Source organism: Aspergillus udagawae, assembly GCF_001078395.1.
Source record: "Aspergillus udagawae IFM 46973 DNA, scaffold_1, whole genome shotgun sequence".
Lineage (NCBI taxonomy): Eukaryota > Fungi > Ascomycota > Eurotiomycetes > Eurotiales > Aspergillaceae > Aspergillus > Aspergillus udagawae.
Genome location: NW_025091264.1, coordinates 3,957,742 through 3,974,409, shown reverse-complemented (window position 1 = coordinate 3,974,409; position 16,668 = coordinate 3,957,742). Strand labels below are relative to the sequence as shown.

At 49.3% G+C, this 16,668-nt stretch overlaps 3 protein-coding genes across 3 annotated transcripts; 1 reads left to right on the top strand and 2 right to left on the bottom strand.

The window, feature by feature from the left end:
- Positions 1 to 69: 69 nt before the first annotated feature.
- Aud_001299 (alpha-amylase) lies at positions 70 to 1,942 on the bottom strand (the record flags this gene model as incomplete). The annotated part of the gene is made up of 4 exons (XM_043286799.1): positions 70 to 689; positions 748 to 799; positions 855 to 1,754; positions 1,841 to 1,942. The coding sequence occupies 4 exons, from the start codon at positions 1,940 to 1,942 to the stop codon at positions 70 to 72; spliced, it is 1,674 nt and encodes a 557-aa protein (XP_043142734.1).
- A 1,107-nt stretch (positions 1,943 to 3,049) lies between these two features.
- Aud_001298 (putative dynactin) lies at positions 3,050 to 7,189 on the top strand (the record flags this gene model as incomplete). Its single annotated transcript, XM_043286798.1, has 1 exon — positions 3,050 to 7,189. One exon carries the CDS (start codon positions 3,050 to 3,052, stop codon positions 7,187 to 7,189), a length of 4,140 nt encoding a protein of 1,379 aa, XP_043142733.1.
- An 804-nt stretch (positions 7,190 to 7,993) lies between these two features.
- chsE (chitin synthase class Va) lies at positions 7,994 to 13,744 on the bottom strand (the record flags this gene model as incomplete). Its single annotated transcript, XM_043286797.1, has 4 exons — positions 7,994 to 8,025; positions 8,089 to 13,310; positions 13,365 to 13,553; positions 13,632 to 13,744. 4 exons carry the CDS (start codon positions 13,742 to 13,744, stop codon positions 7,994 to 7,996), a joined length of 5,556 nt encoding a protein of 1,851 aa, XP_043142732.1.
- Positions 13,745 to 16,668: the final 2,924 nt, after the last annotated feature.

Below are 16,668 nucleotides of genomic sequence, written 5' to 3'. Positions count from 1 at the left end.
AAGAAGACAATCGTGGTAAGTAGAGACAATACAAAGGCAAAATGAGCCAAGATGGCTTTTGAAAGCCAATCAGAGAAACCAGCCCATAACCGCCAATGCTGCCGCTGAGATCAAAATAATAGGGCATGGAAAGGTAATGATACTCGCAGAGGATTTCTTATCCTTACCCTTGTCGTTATTAGAGGGTTGAGCCGAATTGTTGCTGTTGCTGTTGCTCAACGAGACAGTCTTCTGTTTCTCAAAGCCGCACAACCCCGAGTTATTGAGTTGTGCGACAGGGAAAAAGACCCTTGGCTCACCAGCGTTCATCTCAACTGTCAGGTTGCCTACGTCGTTAGCAACCAGCTTGGAGCAGCCCAGGATTTCCATGACTTCTGTCCCAGGCGCATACGCATCCTTTAACGCAAGCTGGTACTTGCCACCATTCGAGCCCTGGTTTGAGAAAATTGAAACAATCTGCACTCCCTCGGGGCCCTTCCTGGTGGCGTACGTGGAGTTGTCGACATGGAGCTCTATGCTATGATTGGTCACATAGCGGTTGTCGATGCTTATGGCGTGGTTTCGGAGCTTGTTCAGCGTTGCGGTGAGTTTGAATAGCGGGCCCGTGGTATCATAGTTCGTTGTCCAAAGGGCTCCTCGGTTGAAGGGCGTGTAGTTGCCCTGCATGTGCTGCTCTTGACCTTGGTATACTGGTTGAAGTTATTAGTGTCTGCCTGCAGACTCCCCCTGTCCTGTTGAGGAACGTACCTTGGGGGATGCCGTCTGAGAGAATGTTGAAAGCCATCGCGTTTTTTGCCAACTAATTTGTACCCGTTAGCTAATATAAAATGACTAGTGTAATCTTCCCAACCTACCGTCGTGTCATTAACCAGTGACGCAAAGCGCGGGAGATCGTGATTCTCCACGAACGTTGCCAGAAGTGTAAAATCCTTGCAATCCTTTTGCACAGCTCGGATACTTTCAGCGAGTCCAAGCATATTTCCTGCTGTGAAGGCTTGGATCAAGGGCTGATAGAGTGGATAATTCAGGACACCAGAGACCAAATTTTCATATTTGCACACCAGGCTTGTGTCTCCGTTGCTGACTTCGCCTATCGTGAATAAACCAGCCGCCTTGGAGAAGCTGGCGACGTAGTTGTCATTCACGTGCAACGCAGCGTCAATGCGGAGTCCGTCAATAGAATAGTTACCAACAAATTGCTTGATCCAATCTCCGATCATTGCGACGACGGAGGTATCCTCTGTTTTCAGATCTGGCAGCGCAACCGTTTCCGCAGCAAACCAGCAATTCTGGTACATTTCAGGATCATTCCAGTCAGTGATGGCGCAAAAAGGATGATAGTACTTCTCATCGTCAAAGGGAAAAAGCTGGGAATAGTCAATCTTCAGAGACGGGTCATCTTTCATGGAACCATTGACAGCCTGAGCCATATCATTGATCACAACATCAACAATTAGGTACATGTCTCGTCTATGGACCTCGCTCACTAATTTGCGAAGATCGTCTGCGGTCCCAAAGTGTTCATTGAGAGCATACAGATTCTTGGGCCAGTATCCATGATATGCTTCGCCGTACTTGGTATTGTCCGGGATATTTTCCACGACCGGCGAGATTTGAATGGCGGTGAATCCGAGGTCTTGAATGTAGTCGAGCTTGTCAATGATCCCTGACCACGAGCCTCCACAGTACCTGCTGGGGTCACAAGGTGTGTCAGATGAGCCCTTTGGGAGAGCAAAGCGGTCTGTCATTACTTGCTACAAGGATAACAGTGTTAGTACTTTGAGCCGAGACGGTCACGCTTGACGTTCGACCCATGTGATAATGTTCAAGGAAGACAAACGTAGATTGCTCTCTCAGCCCATTGCTGAGAAGACGGAGCATCAGCTGATGCAAGACCGACTAAAGCAGACCATATTGCACCGTGATACAGAGACTGCCGCATCTTCGCGGTCCTGTTTTGCCACTTCTGCTGATGACTTTGAGGAACGAGCCTGTCAGGAAAGAAATGATACAACAGAGATGGATAAGTCAGAATGAACACAACTGTGGGAATCACAGGAACCGCTTCTCCCTTATATTAAGGACAATATCCCTGGAGCGGGGTTCCTACAGAGGAAAGAGGACCCAAAAGACTTCGACGCCAGGAGAGAAGACATGTTTAATATACAGCGAGTCTCCTCAATGTAACCCTGCGATATTGACTCGACCAGCAATTAGTCTAGTGGTTTAGTGAGAGCAACAGGGTATCCTAGCCACTATTGTAATGGACTCTTGCCTGCTTGTGAAAGTGTGGATATCATGGCGAAGGCCCAAAAAGCGACTTCACCAATCCAAAAGAACCATTTTGAGGCTAAGTCTGGATTATGCGAAATTGCCTGCATGGCCTTTGACCCAGCTAAGCATCGCTTAGACACATTTTGATAGCGTCCCACAGGGGTTCGACCGTTCGAGAGAGAACGACTTCGAACGAGTCATCCAGAGCCTGCCAGGGCCAGGGTGTACCAAGGACGAAGGTCGCTAAACCATTTGATGCACTTTCATAGCGAATGGTCTGTTTCCACAACCGAACGGCCTGCAAGAAATTGTGCTTTCTGTCCTTTGGAGAAAGCTGCCAGGCCGAGATGCGGCGCAGGAGGTGTTCCCAACTTGCCACCACGATATTGTTGACATTAGTTTTGTGGTAGAGGACTGGGCAGTAACTTCTTTCGGGTAGATTGCCGGAATGCGCGGACGGATGATTCGCGGCGACGATGTAGTCTACCTAGTCTACCTAGTCTACCTAGGAACTGCTCTGTAGTCGAAAGCACTAAGGAAATTGGACTGTGGACGCTTCGGCCACTTGCGCTTTATAGTTTAGACGCCTGGCTAAATGTGTCAGGGGCTGATGCCTCAGGCCTCAGACTCAACCAATCACGCGGCGTCGCGTCCTGAGGCTCGGGAAGCAACAAACACATCAACAACCGCATCTCCTCGGCCCTTAGTCTAGGCCTGCAACCGGAGTTCCATTGGCCATTGATTGAGCAAGAGCTCTCATTCCGAATGTTGTGCCATGTCTGAATTATTTATTGGCCATGTAGTCACTCTGACAGACGGTCGGCAGGCCACCGTCCGGTTTATCGGGACTACGCATTTTGCTGCCGGCGATTGGGTCGGTATTGAACTGGACGAACCTACAGGAAAAAACGATGGCGCCGTTCAAGGAGAACGATATTTTGACTGTGAACCAGGCTTTGGAATGTTTATACGACCGTCTGCTGTTGCCGCTATCGTTGAACAGCCTGTGCGGGAGACGAAACAACCTCCCAGGGGTGGCGCCAGTGCTCCAGCGCACAGAGGACGAGCTCAGACTGGTTCTACAACCAGTGGAATTGCCATGAAAAGACCCAGCGTTTTGCCTGCGAACAATGCCAAAAGACATAGCGCCAGTGCTGCGAGCCCGTCGCCAACTTCGCGGACCGCATCTCAGCGGACGTCTAGGGTAGATTGGTCCATGCTTGCCAATGTTCTGGTGACTGCTAACGTGTCGCAGGTTCAGTCGCCGCTAAAATCGCCGGTCAAGTCTCCATCGACCCCCGTCGGCCCTGTCTCTTCCACTCGCTCGTCCATCAGTGGCCCCTCACGGCCGTCCGCAGTAAAAGCCCGCCCTTTGTCCGGACCAAAGACGTCGATGGGCCCTCCTCCGCCTCCCTCTGCCGCGTCTCGCCAATCTCGATCGTCTATATCAGGACCAGCCAGCAAGGCGGCTAGGCCAAGTCTTCAAAGTGGACCAACAACATCTTCAGGACAATTGAAGCGGCCTGCACTGCGTCCAACCGCCCCTAACAAGTCATCGGAGGAAACAGAAAGCCGCACAAGTGCCTATTCGGAGGATCCTGAGATAGATCCTCGCGATAATGAGCCTGATATGGACGGAAACGAGGCACCTACCGGTAAGGCATCTGAAAAGGCACCGAGCTCGACGCGTCCGGCTAGCGGCCGCCCCAGCCTTACGTCTTCCTCGCAACGGCAAGCACAGAACAGTTCCACCGCAGTCGCGAGAGAGCTTGATGAGATGAAGACAAAGCTCAGGGTCATGGAGAAGAAACGAGCGGAAGACCGAGAAAAGCTTAAAACCCTAGAGAAACTACAGTCAGAGAGGGACAAGTTCGAAGCCATTATCCAGAAGCTGCAAGCAAAATATCAACCGCAACAGCTTGAGATTGGGGAATTGCGCAAGAAACTGAAAGACACAGAGGCCAAGCTTGAGGAGGTCGAGCGTCTCCAAGCAGAGCATGAATCAATCTTGGAAATGGCAGCATTGGACCGTGAAATGGCCGAAGAGACAGCCGATGCGTTCAAGCACGAGTGTGCCGTGTTAAGGGCGAGAGTTGAGGAGCTTGAACTGGAGCTGGATGTCCTAAAGGAAGAGAACGAGGAGCTGGGCCAGGTCATGAGCCCTGAAGAGAAATCCAGCCATGGATGGCTCCAAATGGAAAAGACAAATGAGCGCCTCCGCGAAGCTTTGATTCGTCTCCGGGACATGACCCAACAGCAGGAATCGGAGCTACGAGATCAGATCAAGGAACTCCAGCAGGATTTGGAGGATTATGCTGCGATCAAATCCCAGTACGAAGCAACAAAGGAGAAGCTGCTTGTATCTGAGAATAATGTTGAAGATCTCAAGCAGCAGCTGGAGACAGCACTCGGGGCTGAAGAGATGATAGAAGAGCTCGCGGACAAGAACATGCGATACCAAGAAGAGATCAACGAGCTCAAAGCTGCTATCGAAGACTTGGAGGCTTTGAAAGAGATCAACGACGAGCTTGAATACAACCACATTGAAACAGAAAAGCAACTGCAGGAAGAGATTGATTATCGAGAAAGTCTGTTCAACGAACAATGCCGAAAGATCTCTCAGCAAGATGAAGTTATTGAAGATCTAGAATACACTCTGACCCGCTTTCGGGAGCTGGTCTCTACTTTACAAGGGGATCTGGAGGATATGCGAGCATCTCAGCAGATTTCAGAAGCCGAGGCGAACGATCTTACGACGCGGTCGCGAGCCATGATGGACTTGAATATGAAACTCCAGGCGTCGATGGCCAAGACGCAGACAAAGTCAATCGATATTGAACTAGGCCGTATGAACGCAGAGGAAGCTATACAGCATCTATCCGTTCTCAAACTCTATTTGCCCGATTATTTTGAAGGAGAGCGAGACTCGATTCTCGCCCTTTTGCGCTTCAAGCGGGTCAGCTTCAAGGCCACTCTGATGAGCAACACTATACGTGAAAACGTATCCGACCAAGCCTCGATAGCGACAGCTCTTGATGACATATTCGTGGCCTACGACGTGCTTGAGAAGCTCCTGTATATCTCGTCTCTCAGCGACCGGTTTGTCAATTATATCACTAGCTGCTCCACGGAGAATTTCGAGAGCATCAAAGGGGCTTTGTTCGAGATGGAGCCAGTGGAGCGCACGTTGAATTTCTGGATGGAATGCTTGAAGAAAAATGAGCTGAACCTCAGAAAATGCGCTATAGAACTACAGCGATCCATCGCACTGCTTTCGCATCTCGCAGAGACCCTTCTTCCTACTTGCCTCGAGGCTTTTGCGGATGAACTCTGCATGCGCTCATCGTTGACGCAGTCCTATATTGATCATGCTGCATCTTGCATGGCACGGTTTAAGGCATTGCTGCAGTCAAAGATTACGGTTCCGGAGGAAGGCGATGAGGAGTGCTCTTTGCTCTTTACCAAAGCGGATGGGTTTGTGTCCCAAGCTCGAGGATTGAAAGTTGCCCTGGGCAAGGTTTATCGTGCACTCGAAGACCTTAGATCGCGATCATTGTCACTATCTCTAGATGTTGCCGGGCCCTTCAGGAGCGCCGAAGAAGCTGCCAAGGAGCTCTCTGCTTTGGCACGTCAGCTTGGGGAGAACCTGGCGATTCTTATTAGCGATGAGGCTCGAACCGAACCCCTGACTATCGCAGAGGCATCAAAGACGATGTCAGAAACCTCCACAGCTTATTGTCAACCGTTGGAAACGGGATCCGAGAGCAGTGACACCATGTCCCTACTCTATAATCGATTACGCACCCTGGGTGGCCTACTCGAGGAGCTGGACGCGATCTCATCCGATCTATCCATCACCACAGAGTTTGAGAGGCGTCCTGCTCCATGGATTGCAAGAGCTGCGGAGCTCAAGTCGAATAAGACAAACTCTCCAGACGCGGATGAGGAAATACGTCGGCTCAAGAATGAGATACATGAAGCGTCGACAGCCCTGGGCGTCAAGGACAAAACAATTGAGGAGCAAGCTCTTCGAGTAGAACTGGTAGAATCCAGAATGCGTGAGGCCACCAAGAAAGCATCCATGGTCAAGGACCTTGAAAGCAAGATCGAGGAGATGCAGGCGAAGGAAGCGGACCTCGAGGGAGTTATTGAGACACAACGCAAGGACCTGCAAGCCTTGGAAGCGGAGCGAGAGGAGCTCAAGAATCGGCTTGAGCGGGTCAAACGACTCTCCGGTACAACAGGAGTCGGAACCACGACGGACGGTGTTGTCATCGATAACAGTCTCTCCTTGGCCGCCATGCGCGAGAACGAGGCTCTTCGCGCAGAAGTCGCCAGTCTACAAGCGGCTGTCCGCTTCCTTCGCGAAGAAAATCGACGCTCGAACATGCTCGACCCGTACTCGGTGCAACGGGCGGCGGATCTGCACTCATGGCTCGACTTGCCGCTTACCAAACCACCCTCCAGTGCTCTGCATGACAAGGTTCAGCAGACTGCATCCGAGAGCAGGGACGTCTTTGCTCATCTTCTCAAGCTGACGAAAGAATCCAACATCTGCGATCTCAAGTCCACAATGTCCCAGGACAATGGCAGCCGTGTCGGCTGGCGCCCATCAAAAGTCAAGCTTCGCTATCAAGTGCTACAACAGCGTGAAAACTACGAGCGCTGGGCAGAATGGAAAGATGACATCGTCCGCCACGAGCGGGAGCAGGATAGGCTGGCCGCTGCGAAGAAGGAGAGAATCTCTCGCGAACGCGCTCAGAAACACGTGCCACGGAATTCGGTCTTTGGTGATTTCCCCAAGGGTCTGGGCCATGGCATGATGGGTGCCGCCTGGCAGATACTGGGCATGGAACATGCTGATCCCAAAGCCTTTGACCAGCCGATCGAGACTTCCCTGGCCCCTTCTTATTAATCTCTTTCAAGACTCCGCACAGAAGGATCCTTGCTCTGTGGATGCGGATATCATCTCTGATAGTCCAACCAAGTCTTCATAAGCCTTTGTCCCATTCAAGTATTCCAACTACTTTTTGGACTTTCTGGGAGTACAGGGTTAAATGCCACTTCCGCAACTAGTTGATGACTCGCCAAATACCCCTTTCCAGCTCCTACGTTACCCGAACTCTCAGCGCATTTCTTTCAAAATCATAATTATGAAACTTGCCTTCGACAATAGCTTCGCGTCACTTTCATAAATCGTTGCAATCATCATACCCCTATCTGTCCACTGCTTCATAAACTTATAACTCGTATATTTCAAAGCGTCCACGTGTACACAAAGACATCCCAAGTCAATATTTATTACCTAATGTAAATGAAACCCAACACTGACGCTCAACAGTAAAATGTGCCGATGCTTGAGAGATGAGACATGAGGCGAAACGGATAACTGTACAACTCCAGGCTCGTATACATCTAAGGTAAAAAGGCAAACGCAAACCGAAAATAGACAGATCAAGCTCAGTTTGTTGTCATGAAAAGGTAGCAGATGAGTAAGGTTGATCGGAAATGGGCTCAGATGAACAAGATCACACTAATCATGAAGATGGCTTTGGCGGTCCATGAATCCCAGGTATGTGACAGATCTCTTCCACAACATCGCTCAAAGAAGAAACGCGTATTAGATAAATGAAGAATCTTTATACAATATCGGAATCGAAAGTGCTCCATCGTTTTCTCTGTCAACTGTCCATCCTCAGTGGATGAGGGGATGCGAAGATCATAGAGCACCAGCAAGAATTGCCTCGGTGGCTATAGATTGGAAAAGTTAGCATAACGCACGCAACAAGGGGGTTGGAAACGTATAGCCCTTACCTGAGTTGATATAAGGACGCTTGAGATCCAGATTTACACCGAAGCGCCTCTCCAGTTCCAATTTGATGCTCTTCTTTGTCACGGACATCAGATCGGCTGTCCGCAAAATTTCGCGGATCTCAGCGAGAATGGCATCGTCACTTGGCAAGTGGGACAGATTCTCCATTTCCATGTCCATGTGTCGGCTCATCATCTCTGATGGCGCCAAAGACATCCGGGATCCGAAGCGAGGTAGGTCCAGCTGTGACATGGGCCGCGAGCCCGGGAACCCATACTCAGATTGAGCGGGATGGTAGGACTTGGTGCCGTAAGAGAAACCAGAAACTTCAGAACGATCATCTCGTGAAGTCTGAGCCTCCCACAACTCTGTCTGATACTCTTCCCATTTCTTCTTCGGGATCGAGGCGGGATCGAACTTTCCTTCATCAGAGATAACGACCTTGCGACCTTTCTCTCCCGTTATGATACGTGTGTTACCCCAGCTAAAGTCGTCCATGTGCCAGAAAGAGTAAAGTGGCAAGGCGAGGGAGAAAACAGGTAGCGCAAGGATGTACACGATCATCCATCCAACCATCTCCCACTTCCGACGAACAATGAAGACAAGAGCCTGTAAGCCATATATGGCGGCAAGTAGAATTAATGAAGTGTAGGGGATCGAGGATGTGTCGTTGACAAGCCAGTAGATGAGGTAGATGATGTAGGCAAGAGTGACAGGTTGAATCACAGTACTGAGCAAATCAACAAACACGACGAATCTCATACTGAAGCAACAGAATCCACAGAGCTGTTGCATTGGAATCAGCTCAATAAGATTATGGACAGTGGAATTGATCCACCGACGACGTTGTGAAAGGAAGACTGTCCAACTTTCAGGAGCAATGGTCCAGGCCTTGGCGCTCGAGATGAATTTGGTCTTGTACTTGGAGTGGTGCTTGAGGAGAAGCGTGGTCAGGTACCGATCCTCACCCAGATGAAGCAGATTCTTCATGTGGAGTGTATCAACACGAATCTCAGCGTAAGCTTCGACGACCTCTCTACTGACGAACAATGGCTTGGCGGTTTCTGCAGAGCGGATCCGATACATCGTGAAGCATCCAGGCAAACACGTGACTGAACCGAAAAGACTCTCGAAAGCTTTCGTGAGGTTGTGAGAGATGTAGTACTCATAAACCTGAATCATAGTCACCGCAGAAGTTTTAGCATTGCTCAAGGCAGTTTCACCACAGACACCAATAAGGCGAGTATCAGACAAGAAAGTAGCCACCATCCGTGTTGCTGAATCAGGAGCGACGACTGTATCGGCATCAACTTGGAGGATAAACTCGTAGAACGTGGGGTTTACACCAATGACGTTACGGATCTGGTGGTGCATCTCCAGTTCCATAGGGCTCATCGGATGGTTGTAGTGGACACGGTTCAGGAATCTCATCAGGACCATCTGGGAGTCACGTTTGCCTCGATTACCGGGGCGCGAGACCTCCGAAGGCTTTCCGACCTTGACAATCACAAGGAAAGGGACAATGTGACCCTGGACTTCGTACAGACCCGAGTAGACTTTGCCCATGTTGTGCTGTTTCTGACCTTCTCCCAAACTCTCGAAGCTGAGGGGTTCAGGGTCCACTGACTCTGGGACCCCTAAGATGTCGAGGACAATCCTGGGCGTGGGACGATCGTTCCCCTGACCAATAATCATACCGTCACAGATAACAACAAGAAGCTTGCGCTTGTCGTCGTACCGCATGCGTGCCATAGAATCAATGGCACGGCGAAGAGATTCCTCGTCTTCTGTGTAGGCAGGGACTTGACAGATGATGAACTTATCCAGATTCTCGGGCACGTTCTTCCTACCGAATTGTAGCGCAGCAAGGAACTTGAAGACGATGATCGAGCAAATGAGAACTGATATCGCGAGGATGAAGTACCGAGCAAACTCGCACTGAGCTGAGTTACGCGTGTCCACTTCGCCGACGAAGAAGAGGTTGTCCAAGCAAAGTTGCATCCGATGACGCAGCGCCGAGTCGATCTTCAAATTCTCCCAGTGTTTTGACAAATCTTGGCCAGGAAGCGATTGGAAGAGCGACACAACATTGCTGTCCATGAAATCCGTGTCAACATCCGCAGGAACCGACTCGCCGGGAGGTGCTTTCGTCAGCCGACCACCAGCGATGTAGCTGGTCAAATCATAAACCTTGCCATTGATGCTGCCAATAGACTGTGACTTTTTACCGAGGGTATTCAAATACTTTGGCGTATACCCAACATAACCTTTGAGGTAATTTGCTTTGAGCGTCACCATTTGTTCATAGAACCAGTCAGGCCGGGAGTCGTTGGTGAAGTGCCGGAAGTCATGGTATACAGAGTTGGTATCTGTGCCGCTGATCGTAGTTGCTGATCCCGAGATATTGGTCGGTCTGTAGTCTAATAGAACCGTGGGATCAACGCTTCCCGACTTGCCCTGACAGAGTGCAGACACTTGCACCGGAAAGAGACCAGTAGCATCGACACCCGCGTACTTTTTCAAAGCCGATTCGGGCACGATATTTGGATAGTGGCTTGGCATGAATTTGTCCAAGTCGAAAACGGCACCGCGAATAGCAATGAATGAATTATGTCCGTCCTTGCCATTGTGCGAAGACAATTCCGCTGCAGAGTAAACGTGTTGCGTGGGACAAACCAGCCCAGGAAATGCGACAATAAAGAAGATGGCGACCCCACAGCTGAACCAAATGATCAGATTGATGGCGAACTTTTCACGCCAGGCCATTCGCACGTCTTTGCGCTTCATCCGGCCAAAGAGTTTGATCAAGAAGTCCGGGATGTAGAATGTGAGCAGGTAAACGAGCGCTACCCAACGCTTGCGACTACCGGAGACGGGCACCTCATCGACTTCTTCCATTTTCTTCTCATTTCCCTTCTCGAGCATCTGCTCCCGCGTTTCATGGTTTCGAAACATATCCCCAGAGTTGAAGGCAGAATTACCGGCATCAGAGCGTCCATCGAGATCACGGCTTCCGAAGTAACCCTGTTTCGCCTCGTCACCATAGATGAACGCTCCAGGGGACTGATCGGCTGGGTTGAGAAGTCGGACTTTGGAATCCCCGTAGCCAGTGCTACGAGGGTGGAGCAAACCATCACCTCCTTCATCCGACATATCAGCAGCATACACAGGAACAACACGCTCTCCGACTTTTGCCAGATCGGCCCAGCATCGCTCGCTCAGGAATACACCAGTGCTGCCAACTCTAGCCTCATTGCCCGGCCAACGCTTCTCATCGAGGACGACTTCGGCTTTCTCTTTATCACTGCCAACCACGATGTTGCCAATCTCCGCCAGACCAAGAAACTCAGCGAATGGAAGAAAAACGCTGAAGTCCGCGTTGCGTAGCCGTTGACTTATTTCAGCAATACCGAACATCTGTACTTGTGCTCGCACGCATTTGCTGTCAAACTGATTTGCAATGCGCCGGTCGTTCGGCTTCAGACAGAAAATGAAGTAGGGGTTCAGGTTCGTCGAGCTCAGGCATTTATTAACAATGTCCAGCGAGGAAAGAAATTGACCAGCGGCACCTTGTATGCCACTAGTGAGCATAGCGCTTTTCCGTCTGCCGGAAGATGAATCCTTTGCGGTGCTCTCTGCTTGACTCTCAACCTCATCTGCATCTCCCGCGGCTGGCGCATCGAAAGCCAGTCGTGAAGATGGGCTTGTCTTGCGTCGAGCCATACTAGGCATACGCAAGGGCTTTGAGCTGACTTGCGCTTGCATGATGGCCGTCTTCTCCTTAGGATGGGTGACTGTTTGCAAGGCCTCCTGTCCGAAGAGCTCCCTGACGAAGTCGCTTTTGGTGGATTTCATAAGCCTCATAAGGTCGCCGGAGATAAACTCTCCATTCTCCTCAATTAGGCCGTTGACAGAATAATCCACTTCACCGGCAAAGTGCTTTACGGTGAAAGCGGACCGAGCATTTTGTGAGATCAAGCTGGTCCTCTTTGAGCCCTCCACAATGATAGTAGGGTTTTTGTTCTCAAAACGTCTTCTCAGAGATTCTAGCAATTGATTGTCGGTCCGCCCGCGCCTCGTTTGATCGTCAAGGATACTGAGTAGTCCATTGCCATGCTTCAACAAGCCGCGGACAGCATCAGTATTATCAAAGTAGCTTGTTGCGGGCACCGAAACCTCTTCCCGCTCCAACTCGTCTGCCTTTCGATCGAAGAATGACTGCAGACAGAAGTTGTACAACAATTCAGTAGCTGCATTGTTGAGAAGTTGATCCAGAGTAGAACCGGTGGCGCAGGCCTGGGCAAAACCAGGGAAGTCGACAATAGAGATAGTGTTCGCAACGCTATCCTCCGCTGCGCAGATCCGCTGGTTGGCGGCTTCAATTACGTAGGCGACTAGAAGGGAATATATGGTTCGTGCAAGCTCATCGGCATTTTGTCGGGCCCCCTTGGGATCCAGCATGACCGTTACTCGTTCCCGGTGGATGGTCTTAGTTCGGTAGCCGAAGCTATTTTCGAGGTCTTCAACCGACAGACCCAGGAATGCAGCGATGATAGACAGCACATCTTTGTTCTTCACAATAGTGACTGTCTCGCCACCCTCATGTGAATAACCACCACTTTCTTCCGCATGAGTGGTTGTGGCTTGCCCACTGGCAAACTCCAACTGTCCAATATGGAGAATTGTAGCAAGGATCTGACAAATTTCGGCGATCTCGCTGCGTGGGAATTCTAATTTTCTCAAAGCTGTCTTGAAATGCTGAAAGCCCTCCACATCATTGACCCCCACCTTCAGTTGAGTCGGGTGGCCCAGGTACCTCCACCTCTTATGGCCAACGGCGCCTGAAGAGGTCGATACATGGACGGTTTTGTCGAAGCCTAAGTGAGCCTTTTCAGCTGGACTAGTTCCAGCTAGAAGATAGTACAGCACGTGGAAACTTCGCTCTCCGGTCGGTACAGAGGTGATCCGACTCCGTTCAAGTCTATGGTCAATGATCTTTCCGCCAATAAGAGTTGGGTTGACAGAAGACGAGCCATCATATTGCAGCTCCAAGAATAGTCCAGCTTTTGAGGCTGTCTGTGTCGTCAAGGATTTGGTAGTTGTCAGGGTGTCGAAGAGAAACGCCGCGTAAGATAGCTTTGACGACAATGGGGTCTGGGAGAATGAAAGGAATGCGGACAACAAGTGGGAGCGGATTGTCGTCTTTCCAGATCCGCTCTCACCACTAAATGAGCAGAGTCAGGTATAATCACTCCACCAAGATCAAGAAGAAGCTTACAGGAAAACAACGGCCTGATTTTCTCCCCGGGCGCCGAGACGTGTAAAGGCACGTTTGGCCAGGTCCTCCGCCTCTCCCATTGCACTGCCCTCTTTGCCCCCATCAGGACCTTTAGTTGATGTCGTGTATGTGTTTAGACTGATCAGGGCCTGGGATGAGAGTCGGGCCGTTGGTAATCCGACATGGAAACTGAATGATGCGGCACAAATGTTAGTACTCCATCAACCCCTCCTGATCAGAAAGATAGGGAGAAGGGGGAGACTGTACCGGCTAGCTAAATGGGCTGTTAGATGGGTGTCTGATTGCAAATGTGCTGGTAATGACGGTAAAGACGATTGCGCATGAGACGGAGCGCCTCCTGCTGGTGACTGCGTAGCCATTCTGTAGATGGTGTCGAGTCCCGACAATGGAGGTGCTTTAGATTTGAAGACGAATAGTGATCAATGGGTTCTACTTTTCGCTGAACGGATTCGATCGAATGAAACAAGAAATAAATAATTCGACAGAGATTAATAAGTCTCGAGCCCGGTTGATTCGTCTCGCCCACGCTCAGGCTGGTAATGAGAATGGCGATCGCGAAGTATTCAAAGACGAAGAATGGTGGAAACTTGTCTAAAAAAGATCCTAGCACCGACAGATAGACGAGCACATTGCTTGTGCAGATGGCAAATGCAACCTGTTGAGCACCACAGAAATCAACTTGCACGAAGGGAAGAACGACAGTGGGTGTAAGCGATTGTCGTTGACTGAGGTTTTGAGCAGAAGCGACCGTGTATAACTCCGTAGAGTGTTGAAAGAACTCGCAAGCGAGGGGCACAAATACTCTCAATTATGGAGTATTATTATAATTATGATGGAAGAAATGGAGAAATCAAAATAGCAGACAGATGACAAGCTGAGAAGAGACTTGGGCAAAAAAAAAGCAGCAATGATGAGTCTCTGTAGCAGTGCCTCTCTGTCCACCATGTCCTGTCTGGGGTCACCGCCCAGCGAAGATAAAAAGAGGTGGTGCTGTGGTAGGAATACAGAGTAATTAGGTGCTGTATTGTTGATTTGCCTCTTTGGGATTGGTGGTTTCTATTCTTATGCTTGTAGATTGAGAATACCGTCTCAGCGTTTCTACACTATGTGGAAGGGACCGAAAATTACGCTTGAAAAGGTGTCTGTCACAAGGAGGATTCTACTTTTAGTATTAACGCTGCCCTCAACCGAGGACCGTCAGGACATGGCCGGGTCAGACTATTGATCAATACCTAATCAAAATAGGAGTTGTGGAGATTCATCGGGACGGCCGAACCGGCAGGGACTGTTAGGGACTTTTGAGGGTCCTCCTTGAGGTACTGTACTGTACTATGAGGACTCCATACATCTCAATGAATACCTAGGAACTACCTACCTTATCCACTTCTAATCAATAGCATTAAAATCCTGCTCAATTACCCACGCACGCCACTGATGAAGAAAGAATTGCTAGGAGTAGTTGGGGACTAGGGACTAGGAGCTCAGGGGCTCTCCTTACCTTAGTTGACTTCAACTTTGTGATAATGTCTAAACCCCAAGTCTCGTCTGTTTGATGGATATATGGAGTGAAGGAAGATAGGCTTATAGTGTGAGTGCGCGTAGAAGCCTCTGGATGATAGCCATGAATCAGCGATCTTCAGTGAACTTGAGACAGATCAAGGACCAGATTGTGAAATGAAATTTTCGTGGAAGCTGGAAATTTCACAACTTAGATACCGGCTAGATACGTACCTTACTGAGTACGGAGAACAGTGGATCAATCATTCGATCTGGCAAACTTGAATGGGGAAAGCGTCGTACAATGAATTTTTTACAGCCAAAACCCCCTTCATTGTTAATACGGATACTACGATTAGGATAGAAGGTGGTGGAAGTTGCTACTTTTACTTCATCAAGTTTTCTAACAGTTTTCGAATCCACTTCTGCTGTCCAAGGACAAAACCTGACAATAGAGAAAGGTTAGACTTGCAGAGCCTGTACAGCAACATAAGACTTAAAATAACAATCCGGCGGGGCCATCCAATGCAGGTATCGCACTGCATGACTCTTCCACATCTAACATATGACAGATGATTGTTAAGAGAAAAGGATCAACGATCGAATCAAGGCTTGATGAGCAGAAAATCTTGTTCAAGGTGGCAATTTGATCAGTCTCGATTGGTGTGTTTTACTGAGACAAGTGTGGGTTCACTGGCATCAGTATTCAACCAAAATACAGTGCTTCTGTGGTAAAGACCTACACTGTATGGGCTATCCATTTATGGATGAATAACACAACATAGTCCAGGTGAGACGAGGATGCCAATTATAGAATTTAGGTCAGGGATCTAGCTGTTTTTGCGGCTCTGATTGGCTTTTCGATACGCTCAGTCACTGTGGTACTGGTACGCCACCTGACATGGTTGAGGTCGTGGGTTTTGTCTCAGAGAAAAAGCCTGTCTGTTATCTCACCTCCTGATAGGACTGAAACCCGGAGTTTGGTACTGTCCCTTCCAAGAGCCATGGATGGATTATCATCGGTCGAGATATGGAGTAGCTACTTGCTTTCTAAGGTGTTCGATGAATATTAAGCAACAGAGCGGATAGATCATCCGTGCATTACTTAGGAAATCGTATCGAATAAAGGGATGCGCAGTTTGATATCAGAAGGGCAGCCAGAAAATACAAAAAATAGGCCCAGGTCGAGTCTAGACAAAATTTGAGAGTACCTATCAGCTGCGACTGGCCTGGTAGAGTTTGGCTAGTGGTTTGCTAGTATCAACTATAGTGATTCGCCTGATTTTCATGGCGATATTGCCCAATCCCTTCTGACTGTTATTGCCAATTACAACCAAATATACCTGGGCTCTGCGTTATCTCCGCAGAGTAATTTTCAATATGTCTCCTTCACCCTGAACCTGAAATCCCCGGAAATACCTGATACAGCTAGCTAATACTACCATACCTTAGGTAAGTTAGCACAACAACAGATTGACTGAACTGGAGACATTGTGAGACTGGACAGCATCACCAGCAACTTTCTTCTCTCCCCTTCCATCCTGTCCATATTGCTGTCATTCAACTTGTTTCTTCTTCTTGTCTTCTGTTCATTATCAGTTGTCGACCTGTAATCGACGCATTTCTTTATTTTGCGGTTTAATAGTCCTTTGTTGACCTTGCCCTGGCCCTCGACTGTCCCTCGCTTCACGCTGTTCCCTTAATCGATAATTGCCATTTTCCGGGATTTCGCCGTCTCAACAGTCGCTACACGCCATATCCTTACCTATCCCACGCTTTATCTCTC